Source organism: Leucopleurus acutus (genome assembly GCF_964270905.1).
Source record: "Leucopleurus acutus genome assembly, chromosome: 17".
Classification (NCBI taxonomy): Eukaryota; Metazoa; Chordata; class Mammalia; order Artiodactyla; family Delphinidae; genus Leucopleurus; species Leucopleurus acutus.
The window spans coordinates 2,613,353-2,639,218 of record NC_139159.1 but is presented as its reverse complement, the minus strand read 5'-3'; the positions used below and the strand labels follow the sequence as shown (position 1 = coordinate 2,639,218).

General features: G+C 44.8%; 1 protein-coding gene across 3 annotated transcripts in view; it reads left to right on the top strand.

Annotated features, from left to right (window-relative positions):
• ST18 (ST18 C2H2C-type zinc finger transcription factor) overlaps positions 1-25,866 on the top strand; it is a gene marked incomplete at both ends in the record, with an annotated part of 90,653 nt that overhangs the window by 44,600 nt on the left and 20,187 nt on the right. For 2 of the 3 annotated variants that reach the window (XM_082858523.1, XM_082858522.1), the window contains 2 exons: positions 913-1,124; positions 20,705-20,820. In XM_082858523.1, coding sequence (XP_082714649.1) covers positions 913-1,124; positions 20,705-20,820 — 328 coding nt within the window. Of the gene's footprint in view, positions 1-912; positions 1,125-13,169; positions 13,416-20,704; positions 20,821-25,866 lie in introns of all 3 variants that reach the window. The other variant, XM_082858521.1, reaches the window with a different exon arrangement.

The window sequence follows — 25,866 nt, the reverse complement described above, 5'->3', positions numbered from 1 at the left end:
TGACATTTTCATATTTTTATAACTACAGGAATAACATTTGGTAATGTTTTAAATTATTTCGTGAAAAATAATGATCAGATATTTAAAGTAAACACGACTTACGGTGAAACAGCTATAACTGCCTTTATATTAGCCCACATTAAATGCTGGCTGTGTTTCCTGGTCCCTGAGTGGTTTACAAATACCCAGAGTGGAGAGAAACCCGTTAATTCTCTCAGTAACGCCTTGGTACCCGCAACAGAACATAAAGCAGCGCTCATTCTCGGTAGCACTGAGAATGCTACCTTTCCGCCGCAGTGCCTTGCCGTTCCCCTGGAAGCTCTGTGCATCTCTCACTCACTGCCCCGAACCGAGCATGAAGATGCCAGCTCAGGAAAGCCTCCGCCACCAACTCCGTCCCCCTGAGTTGGAGGAAGAAAAACTCATGCTGTTTTAAGCACGAAACAAACCTCCACATCCAATAGCAAAACAATGCAATTCCATGGCTAAGTAAAAACTGCTATTATGAAAACAAATACGAAAAGTCCGTTTCTCTCCCCTGGGGTTACTGGGCCGCACACGTACGCCGTTTGTGGTTGTACCGGCCTTATGCCTGTCTAGTCCCTGATGGGTTTTGCAGCTACCCACGCTGCCATGGCACCTGCCCGCTAACATGAGCTCTGGAGTTTTTGTCATAAGACGTGGAAATGCAAAAAAATATTCAGAGAATAGGCATTCTTCCCCCGCAATCACGTCATTTGATCTGTGAAAACCGTTCTGAATAACCTTCATTTAACGTACGCAGGGAGAACGGAACATGTTTTAATTTATTCTTCACGTATTTTCATGCAAGGAAGTTCTATCTTTAAAACAAATCTATCTAATGACTAAATCCACGTACGAGCAATTGCTAATCAAATCTCTCTTCAACAGCGAAGCATTTTTCCAATCCAGGGAAATTTCCTAACCGGCTGCTGAGTGCGGGCGCTCACACACCGAGCCCCGGCCGTGCCAGCTCTCACAGCCACGGTCAGCGCGGCGAAGACACCCACGTAGCGGCAGCTGCTGCCATCCTGAACCTCTCCACCCGCTGCAGGGAAGCTGCAGACATCCTCTCCAACAAACCGCAGAGTCTGCCTGCCAAGGTAGGCCGGCCAAGAGCCCGGAGGGGGGCAGCGGCTCACAGCGAGAATCCACTGCCTGCGTGAACCGGCCACACTCTCCCCCGCCCCTGCAGCACGGCCCCCCTTGTCTCGGGGAGAGAACCTGGGCAGGGATGAGTGTGGTGGGGGGAAGGACCTTGGAGGGAGACAGTGGCGCTTTGCAGGTTGTGCCCCAGAGCTGGGGCAGGGGTGCGGTATGAAGCCGGTTGGGGGCAGCTCGACAGATTCCAAACCTCTTTTTGTGTTGGGGACTCTGGCACACGAGGAAAGAGATTGCCACTAGGATCACGCTGAACGACGGAAGCTTTTCACTGCCTTCGAATCAAAGATGGTAGGACGTGTTCCATTACACAGCCCCCCGTAAAACACTGGCAAAATTCATGAAATTTCACTATTGTACATGTGACTGTCGTATAGCGTAAGGTGGTCTGACCTGCTGTAGTTTTCACGAAGGACACATCCTAAAACCTGGATCTGTTAAATCGACAAGACAGGGCCCCGGGGGCGTCTTGAGAACTCAGGGCCCAAATTCAAATCCAAAATCAAATTCTGTGAAGTTTATGGAGACCCCAGCTTTCTGGAGCTCACGAAATTAATCACATTTCTCTAATAACCTCTCCTCGCCGACTAACGCAGAGAAGTAGACATCTGTGTTTATGATGCCTTGAGGAAAACAAAAAGCAAAAAGATCCTTCATGTCTTGCCTTTTGAGGAGGGGGTTGTGATGCTCCAAAGTAACAGGGACCCTCGGAGGGAGCGTGAGCTTCCTGCAGTCAGCAGGGACCTGTGACTCCTGTCCAAGCTAAGGGCTGTTAAAAGAAGTTATTTTCCTACCTAGACAGCTGAAGCCAGCTGGAGGAGAGTGCCCAGGCTTATTTGGAGCAGAGATGTTACCCTTGCTTTCAGTGGAAGATCGCCCAGGTTAAACTCTAACCCGAAACTCGGCGAGCACAGGCTCTAGCTCTCTTTTCCCTTTAAGCTCAGCCCGTCCCCGGCGTGGTCAGCTGCCACCTGTGCCGTGTGCCAGGCCTTCAGGAGAGCAGGGCGCACAGTGCGTCGAGCCTTTGACAGAAGAATCAGAATTAGCTTCTGGACAGATCTCAGCCAAGTAAACCCCAGGAAGAGTTGGTGGCCAAAAACCACTCAAAAACAATTTTTAAACAAATGAGGTTCTTAAACAAAGAGAAACACGTTGCCTCAAAAATATAAAGAAAATGCCGAGCTCTTCAAAATCACAGGCAGAAATTATGTACACAAATGAATGAGGCAGGGTCCTTTAAAAGGGAACTCCGGTTATTTTTAAATTCATTTTTAAAAACCTGAATACATTTCTTCTTTTTAAAGGGATATTCTGATATACAGCTTGTTGGAGAAATACTGAACTATCTTCCTTCCTGGTGCTTTATTCTTTGTCTAGGCTGTCCTACAAGAATAAAAGTGCCGATATTATAATGGTTAAGTCTGCTTAAATTGCTTGAGTAAATGGTTGTAGAGTGAGGCTTTCCGTGTGCAAGGCAGACACTTTCTGTTCCTCAGAATTCTGCCTTTACCTTTATATTCTCCACGTTCTGTTAATTGCTGGAGCCAAACAATGAATCAGACAAGGAGGACTAAAATTTGAAGGTATTTCCCGTATCGATATATGTTCTTCTCTTCTTAAAACACATTTCTGGTCAGAAAAGTGACAGTTAAATGGTCACATTTCGAAAATTCAAACAGCGGACTCGCCGTGTGTATTTGATGCTCCTGCTGGGAGCATTCTGTGAGCCGGGGTTGCTCTGTGGAGCTGATACGCCTGACCCGGGCGGCAGGAACCCCCTGCACATCTCAGCCTCCAAACTGCCAACCAAGCCCTAACTGCAAAGCCCCACCACTGATGATAAGGGTGGAAGAGACAGAAAGTGCACCAGTCGGCTTTTAGGAAGAGTTTGTGATGCTGGCGGTTTTAGGAACCTTTGTCCCACGAAAATTGTCTTGTTTGACATCGTGGTTGTTAAAATAGGATCACTGTGGCACCCTACACTGTCACCTGGTACAGAATCCTTCTTCCAGGCCCGCATTTGCACACAACTGTAACAGTTTGCAGAATTCTATCCTGGTTGGATCCTATTTTCTGAATATAAAAGAGAACCTCATAAATTCCTGAAACCACAAAAGGTAATTATTGTAACAAAAAAAAGAAAAAGAGAGAGAAAAAGCCAAAGTAATTAACCCTGAAAAATAGGCTCTGATCAAACAGTGCCCAGTGACAGCCATTTCTTTTTTTTTTTTTAATAGATCTTTACTGGAGTATAATTGCTTCACAATACCGTGTTAGTTTCTGTTGCACAACAAAGCGAATCAGCTATATGCATACATATATCCCCATATCCCCTCCCTCTCAAGCTTCCCTCCCACCCTCCCTATCCCACCCCTCTAGGTCATTGCAAAGCTCCGAGCCGATCTCCCTGTGCTTTGCTGCTGCTTCCCACCAGCCAACTGTTTTACATTCGGTCGTGTGTATATGTCAATGCTACTCTCACTTCGCCCCAGCTTCGCCCTCCCACCCCATGTCATCACGTCCATTCTCTATGTCTACCTCTTTATTCCTGCCCTGCAGCTAAGTTCATCAGAACCTTTTTTTTTTTAGATTCCCTATATAGGTGTTAGCATACAGTATTTGCTTTTCTCTTTCTGACTTACTTCACTCTGTATGACAGACTCTAGGTCCATCCACCTCACTACGAATAACTCAATTTCTTTTCTTTTTATGGCTGAGTAGTATTCCATTTTATATATGTGCCACATCTTCTTTATCCATTCATCTGTCGATGGACATTTAGGTTGGTTCCATGTCCTGGCTATTGTAAATAGTGCTGCAATAAACATGGTGGTGCATGTCTCTTTTTGAATTATGGTTTTCTCAGGGTATATGCCCAGTAGTGGGATTGCTGGGTCATATGGTAGTTCTATTTTTAGTTTTTTAAGGAACCTCCATACTGTTTTCCAGAGTGGTTGTATCAATTTACATTCCCACCAATGGTGCAGGAGGGTTCCCTTTTCACCACACCCTTTCCAGCATATATTGTTTCTAGCTTTTTCGATAATGGCCATTCAGACTGGCGTGAGGTGATACCTCACTGTAGTTTTGATTTGCATTTCTCTAATAATTAGTGATGTGGAGCACCTTTTCATGTGCCTCTTGGCCATCTGTATGTCTTCCTTGGTGAAATGTCTATTTAGATCTTCCACCCATTTTTTAACTGGATTGTTTGTTTTTTTGATATTGAGCTCCATGAGCAGTTTGTATATTTTGGAGATTAATCCTTCGTCTGTTGTTTCATTTGCAAATATTTTCTCCCATTCTGAGGATTGTCTTTTTGTCTTGTTTATGGTTTCCTTTGCTATGCAAAAGCTTTTAAGTTTAATTAAGTCCCATTTGTTTATTTTTGTTTTTATTTCTGTTACTCTAGGAGGTGGGTCCAAAAAGATCTTGCTGTGGTTTATGTCAAAGAGTGTTTTTCCTATGTTTTCCTCTAAAAGTTTTATCAGTGTCTGGTCTTACATTTGAGTCTTTAATCCATTTTGAGTTTACTTTTGTGTATGGTGTTAGGGAGTGTTCTAATTTCATTCTTTTACATGTAGCTGTCCAGTTTCCCCAGAACCACTTATTAAAGAGGCTGTCTTTTCTCCATTGTATATTCTTGCCTCCTTTATCAAAAATAAGTTGACCATATGTGTGTGGGTTTATCTCTGGGCTTTCTATCTTGTTCTGTTGAGCTATATTTCTGTTTTTGTGCCAGTACCATACTGTCTTGATTACTGTAGCTTTGTGGTATAGTTTGGAGTTGGGGAGCCTGATTCCTCCAATTCCATTTTTCTTTCTCAAGATTGCTTTGGCTATTCTGGGTCTTTTGTGTTTCTGTACAAATTGTAAGATCTTTAGTTCTAATTCTGTGAAGAATGCCATTGGTAGTTTGATAGGGATTGCATTGAATCTGTGGATTGCTTTGGGTGGAATAGTCATTTTTACAATATTGATTCTTCCAATCCAAGAACATGGTATATTTCTCCATTTGTTTATGTCATCTTTGATCTCTTTCATCAGTGTTTTATGGTTTTCTGAGTACAAGTCTTTCACCTCCTTAGGCAGGTTTATTCCTAGGTATATTATTCTCTTTGTTGCAGTGGTAAATAGGAGTGTTTCCTTAATTTCTCTTTCTAATTTTTCATTGTTGGTGTATAGGAATGCCAGAGATTTCTGTGCATTAATTTTGTATCCTGCAATCTTACCACATTCATTGATTAGTTCTAGTAGTTTTCAGGTGACATCTTTAGGATTTTCTGTGTATAGTATCATGTCATCAGCAAACAGTGACAGTTTTACTTCTTTTCCAATTTGTTCCTTTTATTTCTTTTTCTTCTCTGATTGCCGTGGCTAGGACTTCCAAAACTATGTTGAATAAGAGTGGTAAGAGTGGACCTCCTTGTCTTGTTCCTGACCCTAGTGGAAATACTTTCAGTTTTTCACCTTTGAGTATGATGCTTGCTGTGGGTTTGTCATATATGGCCTTTATTATGTTGAGGTAGGTTCCCTCTATGCCCATTTTCTGGAGAGTTTTTATCATATGAATCAAAATCAAAATCATATGAATTTTGTCAGAAGCTTTTTCTGCATCTGTTGAGATGATCATATGGTTTTTATTCCTTAATTTGTTAATGTGGTGTATCACATTGAATGATTTGCATATATTGAAGAATCTTTGCATCCCTGGGATAAATCCCACTTGATCATGGTGTACGATCCTTTTAATGTTCTGTAGGATTCTGTTTGCTAGTATTTTGTTCAGGATTTTTGCATCTCTGTTCATCAGTGCTGTTGGTCTATAATTTTCTTTTTTTGTGTTATCTTTTTCTGGTTTTGGTATCAGGGTGATGGTGGCTTCGCAGAATGAATTTGGGAATGTTTCTCCCTCTGCAATCTTTTGCAAGAGTTTGGGAAGGATCGGTGTTAGCTCTTCTCTAAATGTTTGATAGAATTCGCCTGCGAAGCCATGTGACAGCCATTTCTATTGTCTGTGTGGCCCTCTGCTCTGTGCCCTTTGCTTAATGTAGGATTAAGTGTAAACAATCTTCCCCTCCACGTTGAATACTAGCCTGATTCTCTCTCCACCAGGATTTGGTGTTGCCTCCATGGCAGGCTGTTAGTACGTTTGTTTTTTCTAGCCCAAATCCATAGATGTCTTGAGTTCCTAGCTTAGAAAGAAGGATACACAGCTTTTCCCTACTCTTGACTTCTATAGCAGAGCATAGAAGCATTTTTGATGTACCAGAGATACTCTGGCAGATGGACTCAGCTGTCCCACCTGAAAGGTCTGTAGGTGCTGGACTGCCCAAGTCACAGGTTAGAGTCCCTCAGAGACCCCGCCTTCAAGGAGCTTACAGGAAGAGAAGGACAAAAGAAGTGGTCGTTCCAGGTGGAGAACTGGGTCTTCAGAGGTGATGTTCCTGAGGCTCAGGGGAGGCATGGGTGGCTTGTAGGGAATTTGATCAGAATTTGGACAACGGATTTATTTTCCTTCTGCCTCCATGTCCTTCCCTTTACCCGATGAGCTTCTCTGAAGTTGCTTAAAGAGCCCAAGAGGAGAACAAATTACAGGTCATGAGTAGGAGCATGACCTCGTCAAAATCAAGCCAAAGGTCACTAACTGTGAGATTGTGTTCATCCACTGGTCGGAGCTAATACAGATTGGTTTTCATGCTGTGTGCAGACTCACAGCTGACTCCAGGTTTACTGGGAGACCTGCATCCGTGATTTTCAAAATCCCTACTCTTCTGGAAGATAAGGGGGTGAAGGAAGACTTCAGAGATGCAAGAGAACATCTTCTAAAGACAGTGAAGGACGATAGGCACGTTCCAAAGTGTTCTCCCCCTTCCAGAATTTCTCAGCCTGAGCACCTGCCCACCCAACACTAAAACACCTCCTCCCTGGCACTGAGCTGAGATGCCAGGGCTAACACTGCCCATCGCTGCCCAAGCTTGAGTCCACCACATCCTGAAAGTAGATCTTAGAAGGAATTGTTTATATGTTAAAATCCAGGCCAGCACGTACCCAGCAGGTCTACACCACCTAAATCACTTGTGCGTGTTTTAAGTATCTCTTTGAGGAATCAAGTCAGGAGGAAAAGTTAGTAATAGCAAATCCCTAATGGAGATTGTCATGGTTACGGGTACTTTTGTCTGAAGGATGAACCCCATCTCAATGCTAGCATGGTCCTTGGTGCTGAGATTTGTATCATGTCCTTTACTTCCATTTGGAGTTAATGTGAGTTTGCAGAGCTCACATGGACCACAGCTTCAATCAGTCCCGCTTTAGTCTGGAGACGGGTGCTCCCGAGATGAGGTCAGGGCTGAGTAGAAGCAAACGGCAGGAGAAGCGAGCGGCGGGGGTTTGCCACGTTCCCTAAGACCCGAGCTCCGTTCTCCTTCTTCCCCATCTTTCTCCTCCTCTTCCTCCCCTCAGCAGAGGTAGGAATAGGCACACAGTCTATCTTTATCCTGATCGCTGCCGCTTGCCAAGCGCTCTGTTGTTTGTTTTGGTGTTTTCCCCACCTGTTTAGACAAAGTGGCATATGCACAGTGTGCCTTGAAAGAAAACAAAAAATTGACACTTGCTTGAAATGTTTAAAGTTCAAAGTCTGTTTTGTGCTTGAACAAGGCCTAGACACAGCAGGATATCACATCGCCATTCCTGCTGCCTGCTCTCAGAAATAGCCTGGCGGCTCTGGGTGCGGTTAGAAAAGCAGCCTTTTGCAGTAACTTTAACATGAAGTCAGAGGATGCTACAGAATGTGAGTGAAATGTCCTGAGGAACCTGAGTTGGGATCTCAAGGAACCAGCTGACATGTATGGGGAAACTGCCTCTTTTCCTCAGTGTAGAACAGCATAGGGAGGTCTCTTCGGGTCCAAAAACCTAATCAAATTATTCTTATTATCAGTTGTTGTTTATTGAACACCTACTATGTGCCAGGCACTGTAAATAAGCACTCTGCCCATAATAATCCTTTTTAATCCTTCTAGAAACTCTGTCAAGCAGATACAATTATCCCATTTTGCAGGTGAAGAAAAGTAGTGTGGAGATACTAAATGACTGCTTCCGAGTTGCATAGCTATAGCCATTGGAGCAAAAATTTGAATCCACACGCGCCTAACTTCTGACCTGCCTGAAGAGTTTATCATTCCCTGGTGTACAGATTGCTGGCCCACCAAGGGTTTTCACTGTGATTCCAAGTGCCAGACAAAGACTTGGGGGAAATGGTTACAAACTCAACTTTAATTTTATACCTTATATCAGCCACTTGATTCTCCTCTGAATTCCATCACTGGATTTATATTGAGTACATTTCACAAGTCTATACTCTTAATAGTTTTAATATTCGATTGCTGTTTAGTAAGAATAAGATGTTTTCAGTTAATTGATTTATTTTACTTTATTTTATTTATTTATTTTATATTTTTGTGGCATGCGGGATCTTAGTTCCTGGACCAGGGATTGAACCCGCACCCCTGAAGTGGAGGCGCAGAGTCTTAACCACTGGACCACCAGGGAAGTCTCTCATTTGTTTACTGTTAATACTCTGCCTACTTATTTTTTTTTTTGAGGATAGGCAAGGGGATTTTTTTTAATATTAATTTAATTTTTAATTTAATTTTTATTTTATATTAGAGTATAGTTGATTTACAATGTTGTGTTAGTGTACAGTGTACAGCAAAGTGATTCGGTTGTACATACACATATATCCATTCTTTTTCAGATTCTTTTCCTATATAGGTTATTACAGATTATTGAGTAGAGTGCCCTGTGCTATAAATAGCACGGGATAAATTAGGAGTTTGGGATTAACGTATACACATTACTATATATAAAACAGATAATCAACAAGGACCTTCTGTATAGCACAGAGAACTCTACTCAATACGCTGCCTGCTTTGAAAACATTTCAGAGGACTTTCGGTACCAAAAAGATACTCCCCCGAACAAACTCCTTGAGGCACGAGCAGAAGAGCAGAAGTGGCAAGTTGGAAGCAGAAACCAGGCTGCGGGCCACCTGTCTTTGCATGTCCTCTTAGCCCAGTCACAAAGGCAAGGTGGTGGTGACCTCTCTCGTATTAACAGAAAACCTGCCAAATAAGGAAAACAAGGCTATCTTATCCTATCAATGTCTTGAAAGTTAATGCTTTTCTAATGAGAACACTTAAGGTAAAATTACAATTTTGCTTTTTTTTACTTCATCACCATCTTTGAATGTGAGATCGTTTTTAATTGTTGAAACAACATAATATCATTTGCCCGGAAAATATCGGAGGACAACAGCCATCGGCCTATCCTCTAACTACAAATGCAAGAATTTCTGTGTTTTCCCATTTGCTCTTCTTCAGAAAATGAATTTCTCCCCGTTTTCCCTAGCTGTACACATAGCCAGCATGCCAGGCTGTCTCCTGCTTTCAGTGACATAAGTCTTTTCCCTGTTGCAACAAACTTCTCATAATTATCATTTGACTGAGTACATAACATGCCATTGTTTTAAATTTATTTATTTTTATTTTTATTTATTTTTGCCTGCGTTGGGTCTTTGTTGCTGCGCGCGGACTTTCTCTAGTTGCGGCGAGCGGGGGCTGCTCTTCATTGCGGTGTGCGGGCTTCTCATTGCGGTGGCTTCCCTTGTTGCGGAGCATGGGCTCTAGGCGCGTGGGCTTCAGTAGTTGTGGCGCATGGGCTCAGTAGTTGTGCCTCGCAGGCTCAGTAGTTGTGGCACGTGGGCTCAGTAGTTGTGGCTCGCAGGCTCTAGAGCACAGACTCAGTAGTTGTGGCGCATGGGCTTAGTTGCTCCATGGCATGTGGGATCTTCCCGGACCAGGGCTCGAACCCGTGTCCCCTGCATTGGCAGGCGGATTCTTAATCCCTGTGCTGCCAGGGAAGCCCTTTTTTTAAATTTATTTATTTTTATTTTGTTTTACTTTTGTAACATGCCATTTAATAGATGCAGCGCAGTATCGTTTCTCTGTTGGCAGACATCTGAGTCACTTCTTATTTTATAGCACAGATAAGACTTATAATGAAAAATTATCTCAACTTTCAGTTGAATAATAATTTATAATTGTATAATTTACGTATAAATTATGTAACTTAAAATAATAATTTATAGTCTATTTCACTAAAGATGTCCTATATGCACAAAAGAAGCTCCTTGAAGTCAGGGACACTGTACGTTTCAGTTTTCTTTTACCCGTAAATATAGTGGCTTGAAAATATTATGTGCTTTCTCAGTCATTTCATGAATAAACACATCTGTCTTATTACAGGTGGCATCTGTAACTCAAAAGTAGCTGAAGTAGATGGTCACTGATGTCGCTCCTAAGTTGGAAAGCGTATGAGTAGTGTTAGACCAGCCTCAAAAAGCTTAAAATTCAAATACTGAAAACAAGGGTATAAAACAGCCCTTTAAGAAATGAGCATAGGGCTTCCCTGGTGGCGCAGTGGTTGAGAGTCCGCCTGCCGATGCAGGGGACGCGGGTTCGTGCCCCGGTCCGGGAGGATCCCACATGCCGCGGAGCGGCTGGGCCCGTGAGCCGTGGCCGCTGAGCCTGCGCGTCCGGAGCCTGTGCTCCGCAGCGGGAGAGGCCACAACAGCGACAGGCCTGCGTACCGCAAAAAAAAAAAAAGAAAAGAAATGAGCATATTCGGCGCCGGGCTGGGGGTCCATGTCAGGGTGCAGCCGTTCCTTCCCCCTCCTGCCGCCCCCCCACCCCGTCCTCGTTGTCCTGCCATTTGGAGTTTCAAGCACAGAGAGATGTGATGTCTGTTGATAATGCTCTGAATAAAATCCGTGCAGTAAACGTGTGAGCCGCCCATCCATGGGCAGAAAGGGGCCCTTCCCTGGTGCTGTGTGTAATTTTGAATGCATCTGTGAGCTCACTTAAAGCCCATCTGTACCCACACGGCCGCCTCCAGCCCAGTCAGGTGCTCAGAGCAGCCGGCTGGGGCACGGGGTGCAGAAAAGCACCTCTTTTAAACATTAGGAATGATTTTTTTTTTTCAATCAGCCCATGATTACTCAAGATGTAGGACCATCACAACTCTGAGAATCTCCGATTTTTTAATTTACTCATGGGAAGTTTCTTTTTCCTGTAAAAGCTAAAATATATATTAGTGTTGTCTTGGAATAGTTGGTATTTTTTCAGCAAGCTCGAATCTGCACTATTTATGGGTTTTGCACTATAAAACACTGCAGCCCAGTCACGTGACTCCTTTTTCCTAAGCCATCTGTCACAGAGGTCTGGAATTTTATGTGAATGTTGGTTGTGCAGTCTTAACCCAAGTTTTTTTATTTTTTTATGAAAAATGTCAGCAACTACAATATTTAGCATTTTACTTTACATTGGCCATTAAACTTGATAGCTATAGCTCTGTTTCTTTTCTATAGTTATGTATCAGTTTTGAAGCCAAAAATTGCTTTGATGTACTCCTGGCAGAATACATTGTATCGTGGAGAGAGCACGTAGCACTGATATGGTTAATATCTTGGATTTTTGTAACTAAGGTTTATTAATGCTGGTATAAAAACGTATTTGATATTATACAGATGGCATAAGATGTGGTGGTTACTAAGTTATTATCCCGGATAAGCTGTACTGTGAAATTCAGGGCTTAAAACTATCACAGGAGATTAAACTATTTACTGAAAAGGACAGAAAGACATGACCAAACATCTTAGTACAAATATATTAGAAGCGTATTTACCTCCCACAAATATAATAGAGCATTTCTACCTCATAGGCTGAGGGATTGAGAATAGGAACTTTACAGGTCAAACAAGCAAACAGAAGAGATGCTTTTATTTTTTAACTCAGGCGGCCGCTACGGTGGATCACACCTCAGGGGGAACTGCTGGGGAGGGGGTATGGGTGCAGTGTAAATGGGGAGTTCAAATAACCCCCTGGGAAGTAACCGTTACGGATCTTAGGAGCATATTCAGAGAAGACTTCTGCTTTGCCGGCCAAAGGGAAAAGAGAAGAGACATTGTCCAGAAGCTAATTGTGAATTGATGATGACAGTGACAGTGCCGCTCAGGTATTCATTTGACCCACTTGCGAGGGTGACGAGCTCGTTCACCCCGCCTTCTGGGAGTTACTGCCCGGTGGTGTTCACGGTTCAGGGCCACGCACGCCATCCTCGGGCACATGAGTTGTGGAAGGTCCAGGGCACGTGGGGACTTTGTTGGCACTTGAACCTTAAAAAGAAGACGAAGCTTATCCAAAGGTCTCCCGAAGAGAAACACCGTGAGGTAGAGTTCACGTCTCATACTGAGTTTCTGGAAGAGAATCACCTTTATTCTGGAGTTTTCACTGTAGAACTTACCCCCTGCTGCCCGCCCCGTCCTGTCATGTGACACCTGGTACCTCCACTCCAGGCCCCCAGGGGAACTTTGGTTTACACTGCCCGCCTCCCCCAACACGCCCGCCACGAGTTAACCAAGCTTTTCTGGCGCAAGGCACCCAGGGTAAAATGTCACTTTCATACTAATCTAATATAGTTCTCATATTTCCCAGTAAAAAGTCTCTTCCAGCCGGTTATTTGTGTGTGTTTTTCACGTTAGATTAATATTGTACCTCTTTATAAACTCAAGTGTTAATGCTTCAAAGGATGAATTGGGAGTGATAATTCTGCAAACTAGAAAGGAAGGTTTAAAGCTGAACTTGGGGGAAAAAAAGATAAAACAGGTTTAGCCAGTACATTTAGTATTTGGACCATCTTATTTATATTAGGCTTACTTTGTTTAAACCCAGAAACACGAAGCTCACTAATGGGGCTGCTCTGAAAAGTCTGCCTAAGAATTGAACATTAACCAAAGCAAATCGGAAAGCTAGATTTAAAATCAAATACACTTCCATAAAAGCTTGCATTTAAAATGATCCCTTAAGAGCCCACGTGGCTAGGCTACCACTGCAAACTGCTTAAATGTTTTTCTGTTTCCTGTTGTATACCAGGGAGCCGAGATAGAAGTGGATGAAAATGGCACATTGGACTTAAGCATGAAAAAAAACCGAATCCTGGACAAAGCTGCACCCCTAACTTCCACTAACCCTTCTGTTCCAACTGCTTCCTCTTCCCCATTCAAAACCAGCAGCCTGTTGGTCAATGCCGCCTTCTACCAGGCCCTCTGTGATCACGAGGGCTGGAACACGCCTATCAACTATAGCAAAGCTCACGGGAAGACAGAGGAGGAGAAAGAGGTATTGTTTCGATGTGGCCGATAAGCTTGAGACGGAGCGTGATCGAAGGGTGTGGTCGGCTTTTTCCTCCTGCATTAATTCTCACAGTCCTGTGTAGATAATACGTAATTCTGTACCTTGTTTTTGATTTTGGTAAAACGTTGGTTTTAAATTTCAGGAGGAATTTATAAATGAATCCAACGTTTCCCATCCCTTGCCTAAAACAATATGTCATCAGAGTGCGTTGTACCCCCGTTACGGCTGAATAGCGTGCGCTGCGTGAGAGGTGACGTCATCTCTCCCTCGGACACGGCAGCCTGTGAGGGGCAGGGTGTCCCTCAACACCAAGCCGCCTGCCTCCGTGTGCTCCGCACCGGATGCCGGAACACGAGAGCGAATAGGGGGCAAGGACGCGTCTCGTCAAATTCCCTTCCGTGGTTTCCTGGAGGGATGGTGTTGGCGTCCCTGTGTGCAGAGCCGTGGTCCGGGGACTGATCGTGGACGTGGGATGTCTCAGCCATGGCAACTCCAGAGTTTGGGCTGGGTTATCCTTGGAGGTGGCTTCACCCCTGGAAGCCAGACACTGTGGCCGTGCAGGAATTCATCCGCCCACATCTCGCAGTTGGAGCAACCTGGCTGGGGCTGATTAGCCTTGACTCGGTGTCATTCAAAAGAGTTCATGGCCACACCCTCCACTGGTTAGACTCAGTGACATTGCAGATGTGACCCCAGCTTTACTGTAGGCGATTCTGTTTGTCAGGGAAGTGGTTTGTACTTGCCAGTTGCCATGTTTAAAGAACTGAAATAGACATTTGAAAGTGCGCATTGTGTGAAGCTCAGAGACTTTGGTGGAAGACTCATTTCATTTAGCATGTGCTTTTTTACTGAAGTATAGTTGATTTACAATATCATGTAGGTTTCAGGTAGAGCACAGCGATTCGGTTATACGTGTGTGTGTCTGTGTGTGTGTGTGTATTCTTTTTCAGATTCTTTTCCCTTATAGGTTATTATGTAATATTGAGTATAGTTCCTTGTGTGATTTTAGCATCTACTTTAACATCTCAGGGCATGAGTCAATGTCAATGGCAGTGATGACAAGGCTGGGCTGTTTCCTGTTCCCCTTCTTTCCTTCCCTCCCTCCCATCCTCCCTCCGCACACTTTCACTGTGATCCCCACGTCCAGGTAGTAAGATCGGTCCTGAGGATGCAGCACCACCTGGCACACGCTTCCTGCCCACGCTTCCTGCACGCGCTTCCTGCCCACGCTTCCTGCACGTGCTTCCTGCCCACGCTTCCTGCACGCACTTCCTGCCCACGCTTCCTGCACGCGCTTCCTGCCCACGCTTCCTGCAGGCGCTTCCTGCCCACACTTCCTGCACGCGCTTCCTGCACACGCTTCCTCCACACATGTGCTCAGTCTGGTAGGAGGACCAACCTGTAACCAAGCTCACGGACCAGCGAGTAGCTTAGCGGGCACGCAGAGTAGACGGGAGGGCCGGAGGAGCCCCCAGGACCCAAGGCAGGCTCTGCGTCACCACTGGCCACACCATCGCGGGGAGGGTGGGGGGACTGGCACAGCAGCAGCTTCAGGTTGGAGTCTGCCATACGGGGTATAGTCATTGTCATTCTGCTTGGCTTTTAAAAATTCACCCAAGGACTTCCCTGGTGATGCAGCGGTTAAGAATCCACCTGCCAATGCAGGGGACGTGGGTTGGAGCCCTGGTCCAGGAAGATCCCACATGCTGCAGAGCAACTAAGCCTGTGCGCCACAACTGCTGAGCCTGTGCTCTAGAGCCCACGAGCCACAACTACTGAGCCTGCGCTCTAGAGCCCGCAATCCACAACTACTGAGCCCGTGTGCCACAACTACTGAAGCCTGTGCGCCTAGAGCCCGTGCTCCGCAACAAGAGAAGCCACTGCAATGAGAAGCCCGCACACTTCAACGAAGAGTACCCCCCGCTCACCGCAACTAGAGAAAGCCCACACACAGCAACGAAGACCCAACGCAGCCAAAAATAAAATAAATAAATAAATTTATTAAAAAATATTCACCCAAGTATTTAGGGATGGTCTTAGTTAATCTATCATAACACTGTTTAGAAGAACTGTTTCTTAAATCATATACATTTGACTCTAATAAATATAAAACTGACCCTGCAACGTGTAAGAAGCTGCTTCGCCTCAGGTGGTGACTGTGAACCGGTGAGTGTGCATCTCTGCCCTCTTCCACGTCCCCGGCTGCTTCAGCTGTGCAAAGTCACAGAAGTTACACCTAACTTACGTCATCACGCAATCCAGAAATCTGCCGGTATTCGCATTAGCGATCGCTCGGCACGCGGGTCTGAAATGGAAGTCAGGAGGCGGGGGGAGTGGGCTGAGAGCAAGTTTGTTGATTCGGTCCAGTCCGTGCACATCAGCTCCCGAGACGGGGGACGAGACTCCCGATTGCCAACCGGGCCTATTCCACTCCCCACAGGGGGACCTAATGGCAGTTATGAGGCCTGGAGGTAGAGGTCCAGTCAAAGGCACGTGGCACGGAGGACGGTCCCTTCTGGATAAGCATCACGGCGTCCCTGTTCCTGGGCGATCCAGCTGGAAGGGAACCCCCCGTGTTGGGGAGTCTCGGTGCTGTGTGCAGGGGGCTTAGACTTTCTGTCCTCACCCCTGCGAGTCCGCTGTACACAGGCCAAGGCACCGTTGACAAGCAGTCTCTTTCTGTTCACACACAGTCGTCAGGCGTCCAGTCCAGTCCCGACCAGTAACGAAGCATAGTGGGTTCTTGTTCCCTTCAGGGTGTTTGTGTCATTGGACATCGGTTTTAAGTTTGTGCGGCGATGTCTACAGAGTAACCCTCGTATTCTGGGACACTCCTGCTGCTTGGGGGTCTAGTGAGCACCTCAGGGACCTCCTTGTATGTACTTATCCCTCAGATCACCAGAAAGTTCAGTCTCGTGACAAATATTCTCTCTTTATCAAAACATGTGGATTCATCCAGGCGGCTTCATGGATTCAGCTGGAGCACGTTCCTATCTAAGGCTGACGGACCTGTGACAGTGTGCAACGTGCCAGCAAAATCGTGGGGGAGAGGATTTGTTCAGATTAGGTTTCTGCTCCTTCCGGAATGGCTCGCCCCCTTCAGGGCTGACAGTGTAGACTCTCTGCTGCAAATGGCAACCTAAGTATTCTGACGTCTGGAACTGACGAGCTAAGTGGAAATTCAGTGTCACTGAGAGCAGCAAAGAGGACTTTGGAGACGTCAACTGAGTTCTTGGAGTCCAAGTGCTTGCACTAGGGTTTTTGTTTTTTGGTTTTTTTTTGCAGTACGCGGGCCTCTCACTGTTGTGGCCTCTCCCGTTGCGGAGCACAGGCTCCGGACGCGCAGGCTCAGCGGCCATGGCTCACGAGCCCAGCCGCTCCGTGGCACGTGGGATCATCCCGGACCGGGGCACGAACCCGTGTCCCCTGCATCGGCAGGCGGACCCTCAACCACTGCGCCACCAGGGAAGCCCTGCACTAGGTTTGAGTTGACAAATATGGTTTCAGCCTAACGCCTATTGTCACGGTCTGAACGTGGGTGGTTCATTGCTGGGGCGCTGTCCCCGTGGGGACACACACAAAGGTGCTTCTGAACCCCTGTAACTCCTGGGGCAGCTTCTCACCCTTGTTCTTTGTGCTTTCATCCGTGCCAAGGTAATTTACCAATAGAGAGTATTTTTCACATTTTGTTCTGAATCCCTAAATGAAAAATGGGATACTCGATAGTTATTATTTTGAAAAAGTAGATTGTATTCAATGTCGTCGTTGGGAAGGTAGCAGAGGGAGGCCATGTTGAGTAAGAATAAAGATAAAGATCTATATAAACAGCAGCTCATTATCCTAACAGTTCTGAAAGGCAGGATTATTATCAAAGTTTCTAGAGGAGAAAATTGAGGCCTGCCGGGGTAAAGTTGTTGTTCTTTGGTCATATAGAAAATAAGCAATGGGCCTGGGCTTCCCTAAAATGAAGAAAAGGGAGAGGGAGAAAATGGAGAAAAGGAAAAGAAAGAAGTACACAGGGAAATGGAGACAGCTAGGAAATATTGAGAAAAAGCAGGAAGGAAAGGAGAAAGAGAATAATGAAGCAGTGGTACTTGGCCAGGTATGTGCTGGAGACCACAGTGGTTTCAGTGCTTCTTAGGATGACAGGACCAGAGCCCCTGAGCCCGGTTACAGGACGTGACTCCACATGACCACACAAACCAGGGACGGATGGTCCTGGCTGTCCTTCCCGTGAGCTCCGCAGAGACGCAGCTCGGGGCCCCAGCGGTGCTCTGTGAACGTGGACTGTTCCCACCTCCCCAGCCCCGCACATCCCACACGAGACTCACACCCGTTGCCACGACCAGAAACTGGGCGATTATTTCCAATTCATTGTTATCTAGTTCATATGCACAACAGTTGCCTCATTTTGGTGGTAATTTTCAGAAAATATTGTCTGTCTCTCTCAGTGAAATAGCCTGTCCAGATGCCCTCTAAAAACAAAATCCTGAATCTGGAAAAACCTCAAATTATCTCAAAAGGAAAGCGCTGAGAAATAACTAGGCTGTCAGTTGCATTCAACTGTCAGTTCTCCAAAGATTTCAGGGCTTCAAATGTTAAAAGTGCCAGATGCTATTATCTGTTATTCATGTTCCCATTATGTTCTGGTCTTTACTGAAATCTATATAAACTTCTGTCTGTACATTAAAGGAATTTCATTGCACCCATATACTCTCTAAACACACACATATATGTATGCCACATTTTCTCTTTATGTCTCCCCAATATAAATTTATTATTTTCAAAATGATACTTTAAATGTTGAAAAAATTTTGACAAATGATGTTGACATATTTTTATGGTGTGCTTTTTAGGAGTTTATCCAATATACAATGCTTCTGTAACAAAATTAAGCATTCTTATAGTGACGGTCACCTGTATTTTAATACCTATGCTCTCTGCAAGCTTCTAGAGGTAGAATGCTGAGCAAAAAAAAAAAAAAGGGAAAAAGACAACTATTTCATAATGCAGTCACATACCCAAGAGTCCATAGTTTTTAAAAGAAGTTACAAAATATTTAAAAGGTCATATCCAACAAAATTATCCTACTGAAACATCAGCACATACTACTGTGCTAAGTTAAATACCATATATTCTGTAAGCATTAATTTTGAATGCATTTGAGTCAAATAAGTTACACTTTCATAGTTGATCATTTCTTTCGAAATCCCTTATTCCCTTGTCTTCCATAATGTGCAGATTCAACAAACAAGAGCTAATGACCTTTATGTGTTCACCTGTACCTGCCTCCTTAGAGATACTTTGCTCTCGTTCATCGCAAAGAAAGTAATAAAATCGCTCTTTTCACTTTATGCCATTTTTGTGAAAAATTCAGCATCTGAACAGAAAAACAAAAGCTGCTCCACACTGAGACAAAATTGGGTTTATCATTTGTATCGACTTTCAAAGGCCAAGTCGTTTGTAAATTATAGTGGAAAGCACCACGGGGCTGAATCCAGGTAGCTCCAAATGAAACGGAAGGTAGTGCTAATGCTTCGCTTTAGGCATTAACGCTGTGAAACGTGAAAAGGATACGCGTAATTCACTTCTTTTCTGTAGATTCCACGGAAGCAGCATTAAAATAGCCCTTCTCTTCTACCTTAGTAGACAATTATCATCAAACACCTATTTCTCTTTATTTTTCAGGGGTGTATTAGTATCTGCTACTATTTTCAAACATTAATCAATAATATAAAATGGAATACTCAGTATTAAAAATAATATGAAAGAAGAAGCTAGACCAAACCAGGTTTTATTAATTTGGTCGGAAGATAATGTTACTTGAGGTCGTGTAAACGTATTTACCACTGTGTGGCCCTATGTAAAATAATTGATTGAACTGTTATCCAAGTAATTAATGAAAGAGATTGCATTTGCCTTTATGACTGAGATGAAGGCTTAGAGTTTTTCTTTGTTTGGGAAAATCCAGGGATTTTGTTTTTCCACTGATGTGGGGTGTAGACTCAGGATTATTAAAATTGTATTTGCCCTTGCAATTTCATATTCATTTGAGTTAAATGAGATTTACCTTGAATAACTCAAAATTGTTTTCTCACCTTAAATGGATCAGTACTTTTGAGATTTAGGAGACAGTGTTTTTATATTAGTTAATCTGATTTTAATATTAAATCCAGAACGTATTATATTTACTGTATATAAACTTAATGATAAAAGTAAGCTAATTATGTGACTGAATAAAACCGTCATTAGTTTTCTGTAAGATAATGTATCAGATGGTAAATAAATGATTTGAAAGGATCAGTGAGATTTCCTTATGAAATCAGGATCAGTCCCAAGCTTAAAATAAGGCCATGAAAATTAGTGATAACCCAACAAGAGATTCCATCCAATGAGTAAAACCATTACAAAATGCCAACTTGGCAAAAGAGGTAGTTTAAGGGAAAGAGGAAGTGATGTGAGACGAAAAGCGATTATCCAGAAAACTCAAACTAAATGTTGCCTAGATATTGTGGACTCGGTGGTTACATATTTAAACAAACAATTTAAATCTTAATTATCTGCTTATCAGAAAGGACATTCTGGGCTTCCCTGGTGGCGCAGTGGTTGAGAGTCCGCCTGCCGATGCAGGGGACACGGGTTCGTGCCCCGGTCCGGGAAGATCCCACATGCCGCGGAGCGGCTGGGCCCGTGAGCCATGGCCGCTGAGCCTGCGCGTCCGGAGCCTGTGCTCCGCAACGGGAGAGGCCACAACAGTGAGAGGCCCATGTATTGCCACAAAAAAAAAAAAAAGAAAGAAAGAAAGGACATTCTCCTAGCCTAAATTTACTTCTTCCTTCTCTGTTTGAAAACATGTGTGATTCATTTTTTGCAGTGTTTCTTTTGTTTTACCAATGACTGCTGTGTGCATAAAGAACTCTTCCTATGTTCTCTACGAAATGTTTGCTATGCTGTAAAACTTAAAATATATTAAAATAGTAACTTATTTACATAGCTCAAGAAATACCTCTGTAGTTATATTTGCCAAAATGCAAACTTTCTAAAGGTGTGCCCGTGAGTTACAATTTCTCATTCTTCACCGAGCATAGATGTCCATAGCAGTCCAGATCTACCCTTATACTCATTATCTTATTTATTTTGTGTACAAATCCGATGAGGGATGTCATCTAAGTCTTTAAGCCAAAACTCAAATTTGACCCCAATGACTTCAAATACAGTTGTCTTTCCAGGGTTTCCTAATGCCTTGTGTGCTTCTGTATTACTTTTGTTTTCAGAAAGACCCAGTGAGCTCTCTAGAAACTTTAGAGGAAAAGAAGTTCCCTGGAGAGGCCTCCATACCAAGCCCTAAACCCAAGCTCCACGCAAGAGATCTCAAGAAAGAGCTAATCACGTAAGTCATCTGGAGTGGCTTACTCTGTGGTTCTAGAACGGAGACTCCAGTTCCAAACCTTGAGTAACGAATAACGCCTTGGCTTATGGAGCTGACTTTGCAGATGTTTTAGGGCAATTTCGACCCATTGGTAGTTAAATGTTCTGTATATACCTAGACCTGTGCTCAGAACTAAGAGGATTATGAAAAAAATGTAAAATGAAAAAATGACGTGATCTCATGCTAAGAGAATTAGAAGTCTAATCGACTGAAAAACAAAACATGTAAAACAATTAGAAATGTTTATGTTCTGATCAGCAGATGTTAGTCTAACAGCCGCTGGCCTCAGAGGACCCAAGGCAGGGCCTCAGGGAGTCTGCAGACTCACAAAGCTTGGCTGCAGAGTGTTATTGGAAGGGCGCTCATGGTTTCCGCCACAGTCTCAAGGGCTTCCGCGACTCAGAAGTTGAAAGGACAGGGCAGGAAGTACTGGTCGAGCTGCAGTGGGTTCTGAGACAGGCCCGGCCGTCCGGAGCAGAAGGGCCCAAGCTGAGCCCCAGGACCAGGTGACCTGGAGAGAGAGAGAGAGAGAGAGAGAGAGAGAGAGAGCAGGGCGAGGGCCCTGAGAAGATGGCCAGGTTTCCCATGAACAAGCCACAGGGTGTTTGGGCAGAAAAGTGCACTAGGGCTGGGGTATCTTAGGAAGAGCAGTGTGCAGAATTCTTCAGGGGCCGGGTGCGCGTGGGGACCGTCTGGGGTCAGGAAGATCACCTGAAATGTTGGCTAGAGATGCAGACGTGAGATCGTGAGCTGCGGCCTGGGAGATGGGGCCTCCAGGGAAGATGTATAAGAGGAAGAGGACAGAGTGCCCGGCCCAGAATCCGAGGGCACGCATCCTGCTGGGACCTGACAGGGAAAAAGAAGCCCACGAAGAGCAAAGACCTGGGGCCAAGGGGGAGGCAAGTGATGGTCATGGGAGCTGAGAGCTCAGAAAACTCCCACCTGGGCCTTGGATGGTCTCAGATGCCACAGCAAGTTGAAAGAGGTTAAAGCGGAGAAGGCAGGGCAAACCCCAGGAGAGCGGGCCTTGGGAATAAGCGAGGCCAGCCAGCGGGGGGACGCGTGGCGGGAGCGGGGGGCGGAGGCAGAGCTGGGGTGCGAGGGACGTGCCGCCAAATGACGCAGGGATGTTAACTAGGACTGTGGCCAGCGCGCACACCCTTATTCCTTTTTCACCCCGAAGATCTCTGGCCGGGGGCCGTTGGAGGTCAGAGTGCGGCGCACACGGCTCGCTTACGGGTGTGAGTTCGCCCGGGCCATCGCCAGGACACAGGCCGTCCTGACCGCCTTCTCCTCGTCTTCCGGTCACCACCGTGCGGGGGACATGGAGACATCAGGGTGGACGTTGAGGGAGGGAGAGAGGGCACAGGGAGGGGAGGGGCTTTCAGGCAAAGGCAAGGCGGGAACCGTGGCTTTGGGACATTTATATCCTCAGCAGATAGTGTAGTCCCGGGGGGGTGGTTGCCGGGAGTGAGTGAGTGACATGCAAGAAAATCTTTTCCACAGGAAAGTGATTAAACGTTCATGTATATTCTCACCCAATACAGTTAAAGCTGCCAGCTAATGAGAGTTTCTAGCAAAGAGGGACCCTTGCACTTAGGCACTGGCATCTGTACCCTCTCTTCTGAATCCCCCAGCAGAAAAGTACGTTTACATTTTTCTAATACAATAGATTAAGCACCCTGTCCTGAGTAGAATGCTTTGCCCACCGACCTCTGCGGGGCCGTCCTCCCCTCCCTCAGCTCTTCCCCCACGTGTCACCCATCCGAGAGGCCTTCCCAGCTGCTGTGGTCCCCCCTTCCCAGCCCCACTGCTCCCGCCCCCTTTCCCAGGAGGGCAACCTGTTCCAGCCACTGAGGTTGCTTCTTCCACATCCCCGCGCGGGCTCCTGGTACCACTGCACTGCCGCTCGTTTCCCCGGTGACAGGGACACACCTCAGACGCTGCACAGCCTCTGTACACACAAGCTGTCGATCAGAAGACCCCGGTCCAGCATCAGTCTGTCCTGTCCACACTCAAGTGATTTTTTTTTAACATCTTTACTGGAGTGTAATTGCTTTACAATGGTGTGTTAGTTTCTGCTGTGTAACAAAATGAATCAGCTATATGTATACATATATCCCCATATCCCCTCCCTCTTGCGTCTCCCTCCCACCCCTCTAGGTGGTCACAAAGCACCGAGCTGATCTCCCTGTGCTATGCGGCTGCTTCCCACTAGCTGTCTGTTTTACAGTTGGTAGTGTATATATGTCCATGCCACTCTCTCACTTCGTCCCAGCTTACCCTTCCCCCTCCCTGTGTCCTCAAGTCCATTCTCTACGTCTGCGTCTTTATTCCTGTCCTGCGCCTAGGTTCTTCATGACCTTTTTTTTTTAGATTCCATATATGTGTTAGCATGTGGTATTTGTTTTTCTCTTTCTGACTTACTTCACTCTGTCTGACAGCCGCTAGGTCCATCCACCTCACCACAGATAACTCAATTTCATTTCTTTTTATGGTCGAGTGATTTTTAAATAATTGGTTATGCTGCATTCCTTAAGGATTTCGTGGGCAGACATTGCTGCCTCGAGCATGATGTTCTCTTAGGAGGTTTACGTTTCCTGATGATGTAGGGCCCACGTACCAGAGCTGCACGTCACCAAGCACAGTGCCCTCCGGGAGGTGCCCTGGCGCAGCCGTGTCAAGGCTGCCACGGGCCTGTGAGTCAAGTTCCTAAAATCTTTGTATGCGTTTTGTGTCTGCGTATGATCTCAGATATCTTCCAAAAGGGCTAATGTTTATCCTTTGAAGGTAGATTTTGGAAATTTCCAGAGTCGTTCCAAGCTAAATGAAATGTAAAGAACTGATAATTAACCTGCATCACATTTTAGACAGAAAAATAAAGTGCGATTATTTTGTAATGGGCACTTCTCATGGGTGCAAAGAGAAAGGGCTCCAAAAAGATGGTGAACAATTTTTGGAATATAATCACGAATTCCTAGGAAATTGACTCTCTAGGGGCCTCGTGGTTTTCCGCTCCTTTCGGAACAGGGGAGCGCTTGGGTGGGTACCACGTACTTCTACACACCTGTGTCACACACTGGTTCTGTAAATGTCTCACTGCTTTACAGTTTCACCCTGTCCTTATTATGCTTTGTTTTATGTTTCTAAGAGATAAATGCACCTTAATTGCTTACCGGAAACTGTTCCGCTAAAATAGGACTTTTTGATGTCATTGATCAACATGAATTTGCTTAGAGTTTGAGCACCACTTACTGAGGGAACTAGCTAGTTTCCTTTCTCTAAGTTGTGATACTCTCATTTGCAAATCTTCCCAGAATACATCACCCAACTGGGATCTGCACATGTTATTGTACAAGATTTCTCATTGAAGATCTGTAAATTAAACCAGCCGTCAGGATCCAAAACAGGACCTTTTCCCACTACCTCGCCCCCTTCAATCTTGGCTTTATTCCTTGACCTCTTTATACCACAAAGCTGAAACAAAATAGCCACTATTTAAGTGCACACTTTATCATTATACTTCCTAAGTAATTTATAACTGTCTGGTTTAAAAAATCATTGGCACTTTGCCTCTCCTGGCAGTGTTAATAGGCATAATTTAAAAATAGAAATAAAATTTAAAGTAAAATAAAATAAATGCAAAGCTATTTTGGCACACCAGGTGGCGATGTATTTCCAAAGTAGGAATTCGCAGGGCACTGTGACCCATCTCTCGCGCTCTGAATATTCCAGCTGTGTAATTATCAGAAAAGATTTTTTCTCTGTTTAGCGGGTGAGTGGCACTTGCAAGATAACTCAGCTCAGATGTTGGTCGTTGTTCTTTTTTTTCTTTACTTGTTTACGTATATTTGTAGCTTCCGCATTTTCCTTTCTGGTGTTGCATGGCTGGTTCAGCTCGGATCAAGCTCCGGAAATCAAGCATCTCTCTGAGAGATGAAGACGTTCTAACTCTTACAGTTTCTTTAGAGTACCTGAGAATGATTGGAAAGTAGCTCACAGGGAAAAAAAAATACTGAGAAGGTGACGTTTCAGAAATCTTGGATGTCGTCAATCTATCCCCAAATGCCCCTTTAAAGAGGCAGAGTCTGCGTTCCACGCGTGGGTGAGCCTTCACGTTAGGCAGGGTGCCGAAAACATCAGAAGGCACGAGTGACGTAGCTGACGTCCCTGATTATTGACACAAAGACCACCGAGTGGGCTGGGGTCAATCTGCTTACCTCACACCAGCAACTTTCAAGCAGCGTCAGAGGGAAATAAAGGGCTCCGAAACCAAGGAATCTGTTAACTCTGGCAGCAAAACTGCTCAGGATAACTATCCACTTGCATCATTTTTAAAACACACGTAAGATGCGCAGAATGTGACCGGCTTCTGAGACAAATGAAGTGCCCGGGACAGACTCCGGTCTTGGGCAGGCAGCCCGGAGAGCCTACTTCTCAGGTGGTTAATTCCTCATCGTCTTTGCTGGGTTCAAAACTTCGGATGAAACTGATCACAGGCTTTATTAACTAAACTTCGTAACTATTTCTGTACTATCAGCAACTGTCCCATCTAAAATGTCAGTTTACATTTTAGCCATATGTAGTATTTTCAAAGATCTTCTTTTTCAGGTGTTTCCTAACATGCTTATGAAGTTACTATGTTATCTTTTTCTTTAAAAAAAGTCACAAAAATTTCTTTCTGAAATCTGTGATATAATTGGTACCTAAGAGCTGCTATCATGGTGAAGCATGGGTTTTTAATATTTATGTTTTATAACTCATATTTTCAAAGAAATAGAACACCACTGACTGTTGATTGACTCACATCCATTACCAGGACACGTATTTTAGTATCACTGTCCTCCATCGTCTGAATCAGAGAGCTGATGTGATCCTGGAAACTAATAACTCAGGATCATGGCAGTTCCCTCTTGTCTCGTCTGCTGGTCCTTATATAATCTACATCTTTAGTTCATTAGCTTCTTCACGTCCCATATGTGTTAACTGGTCTTGAAAAGAGAAGCT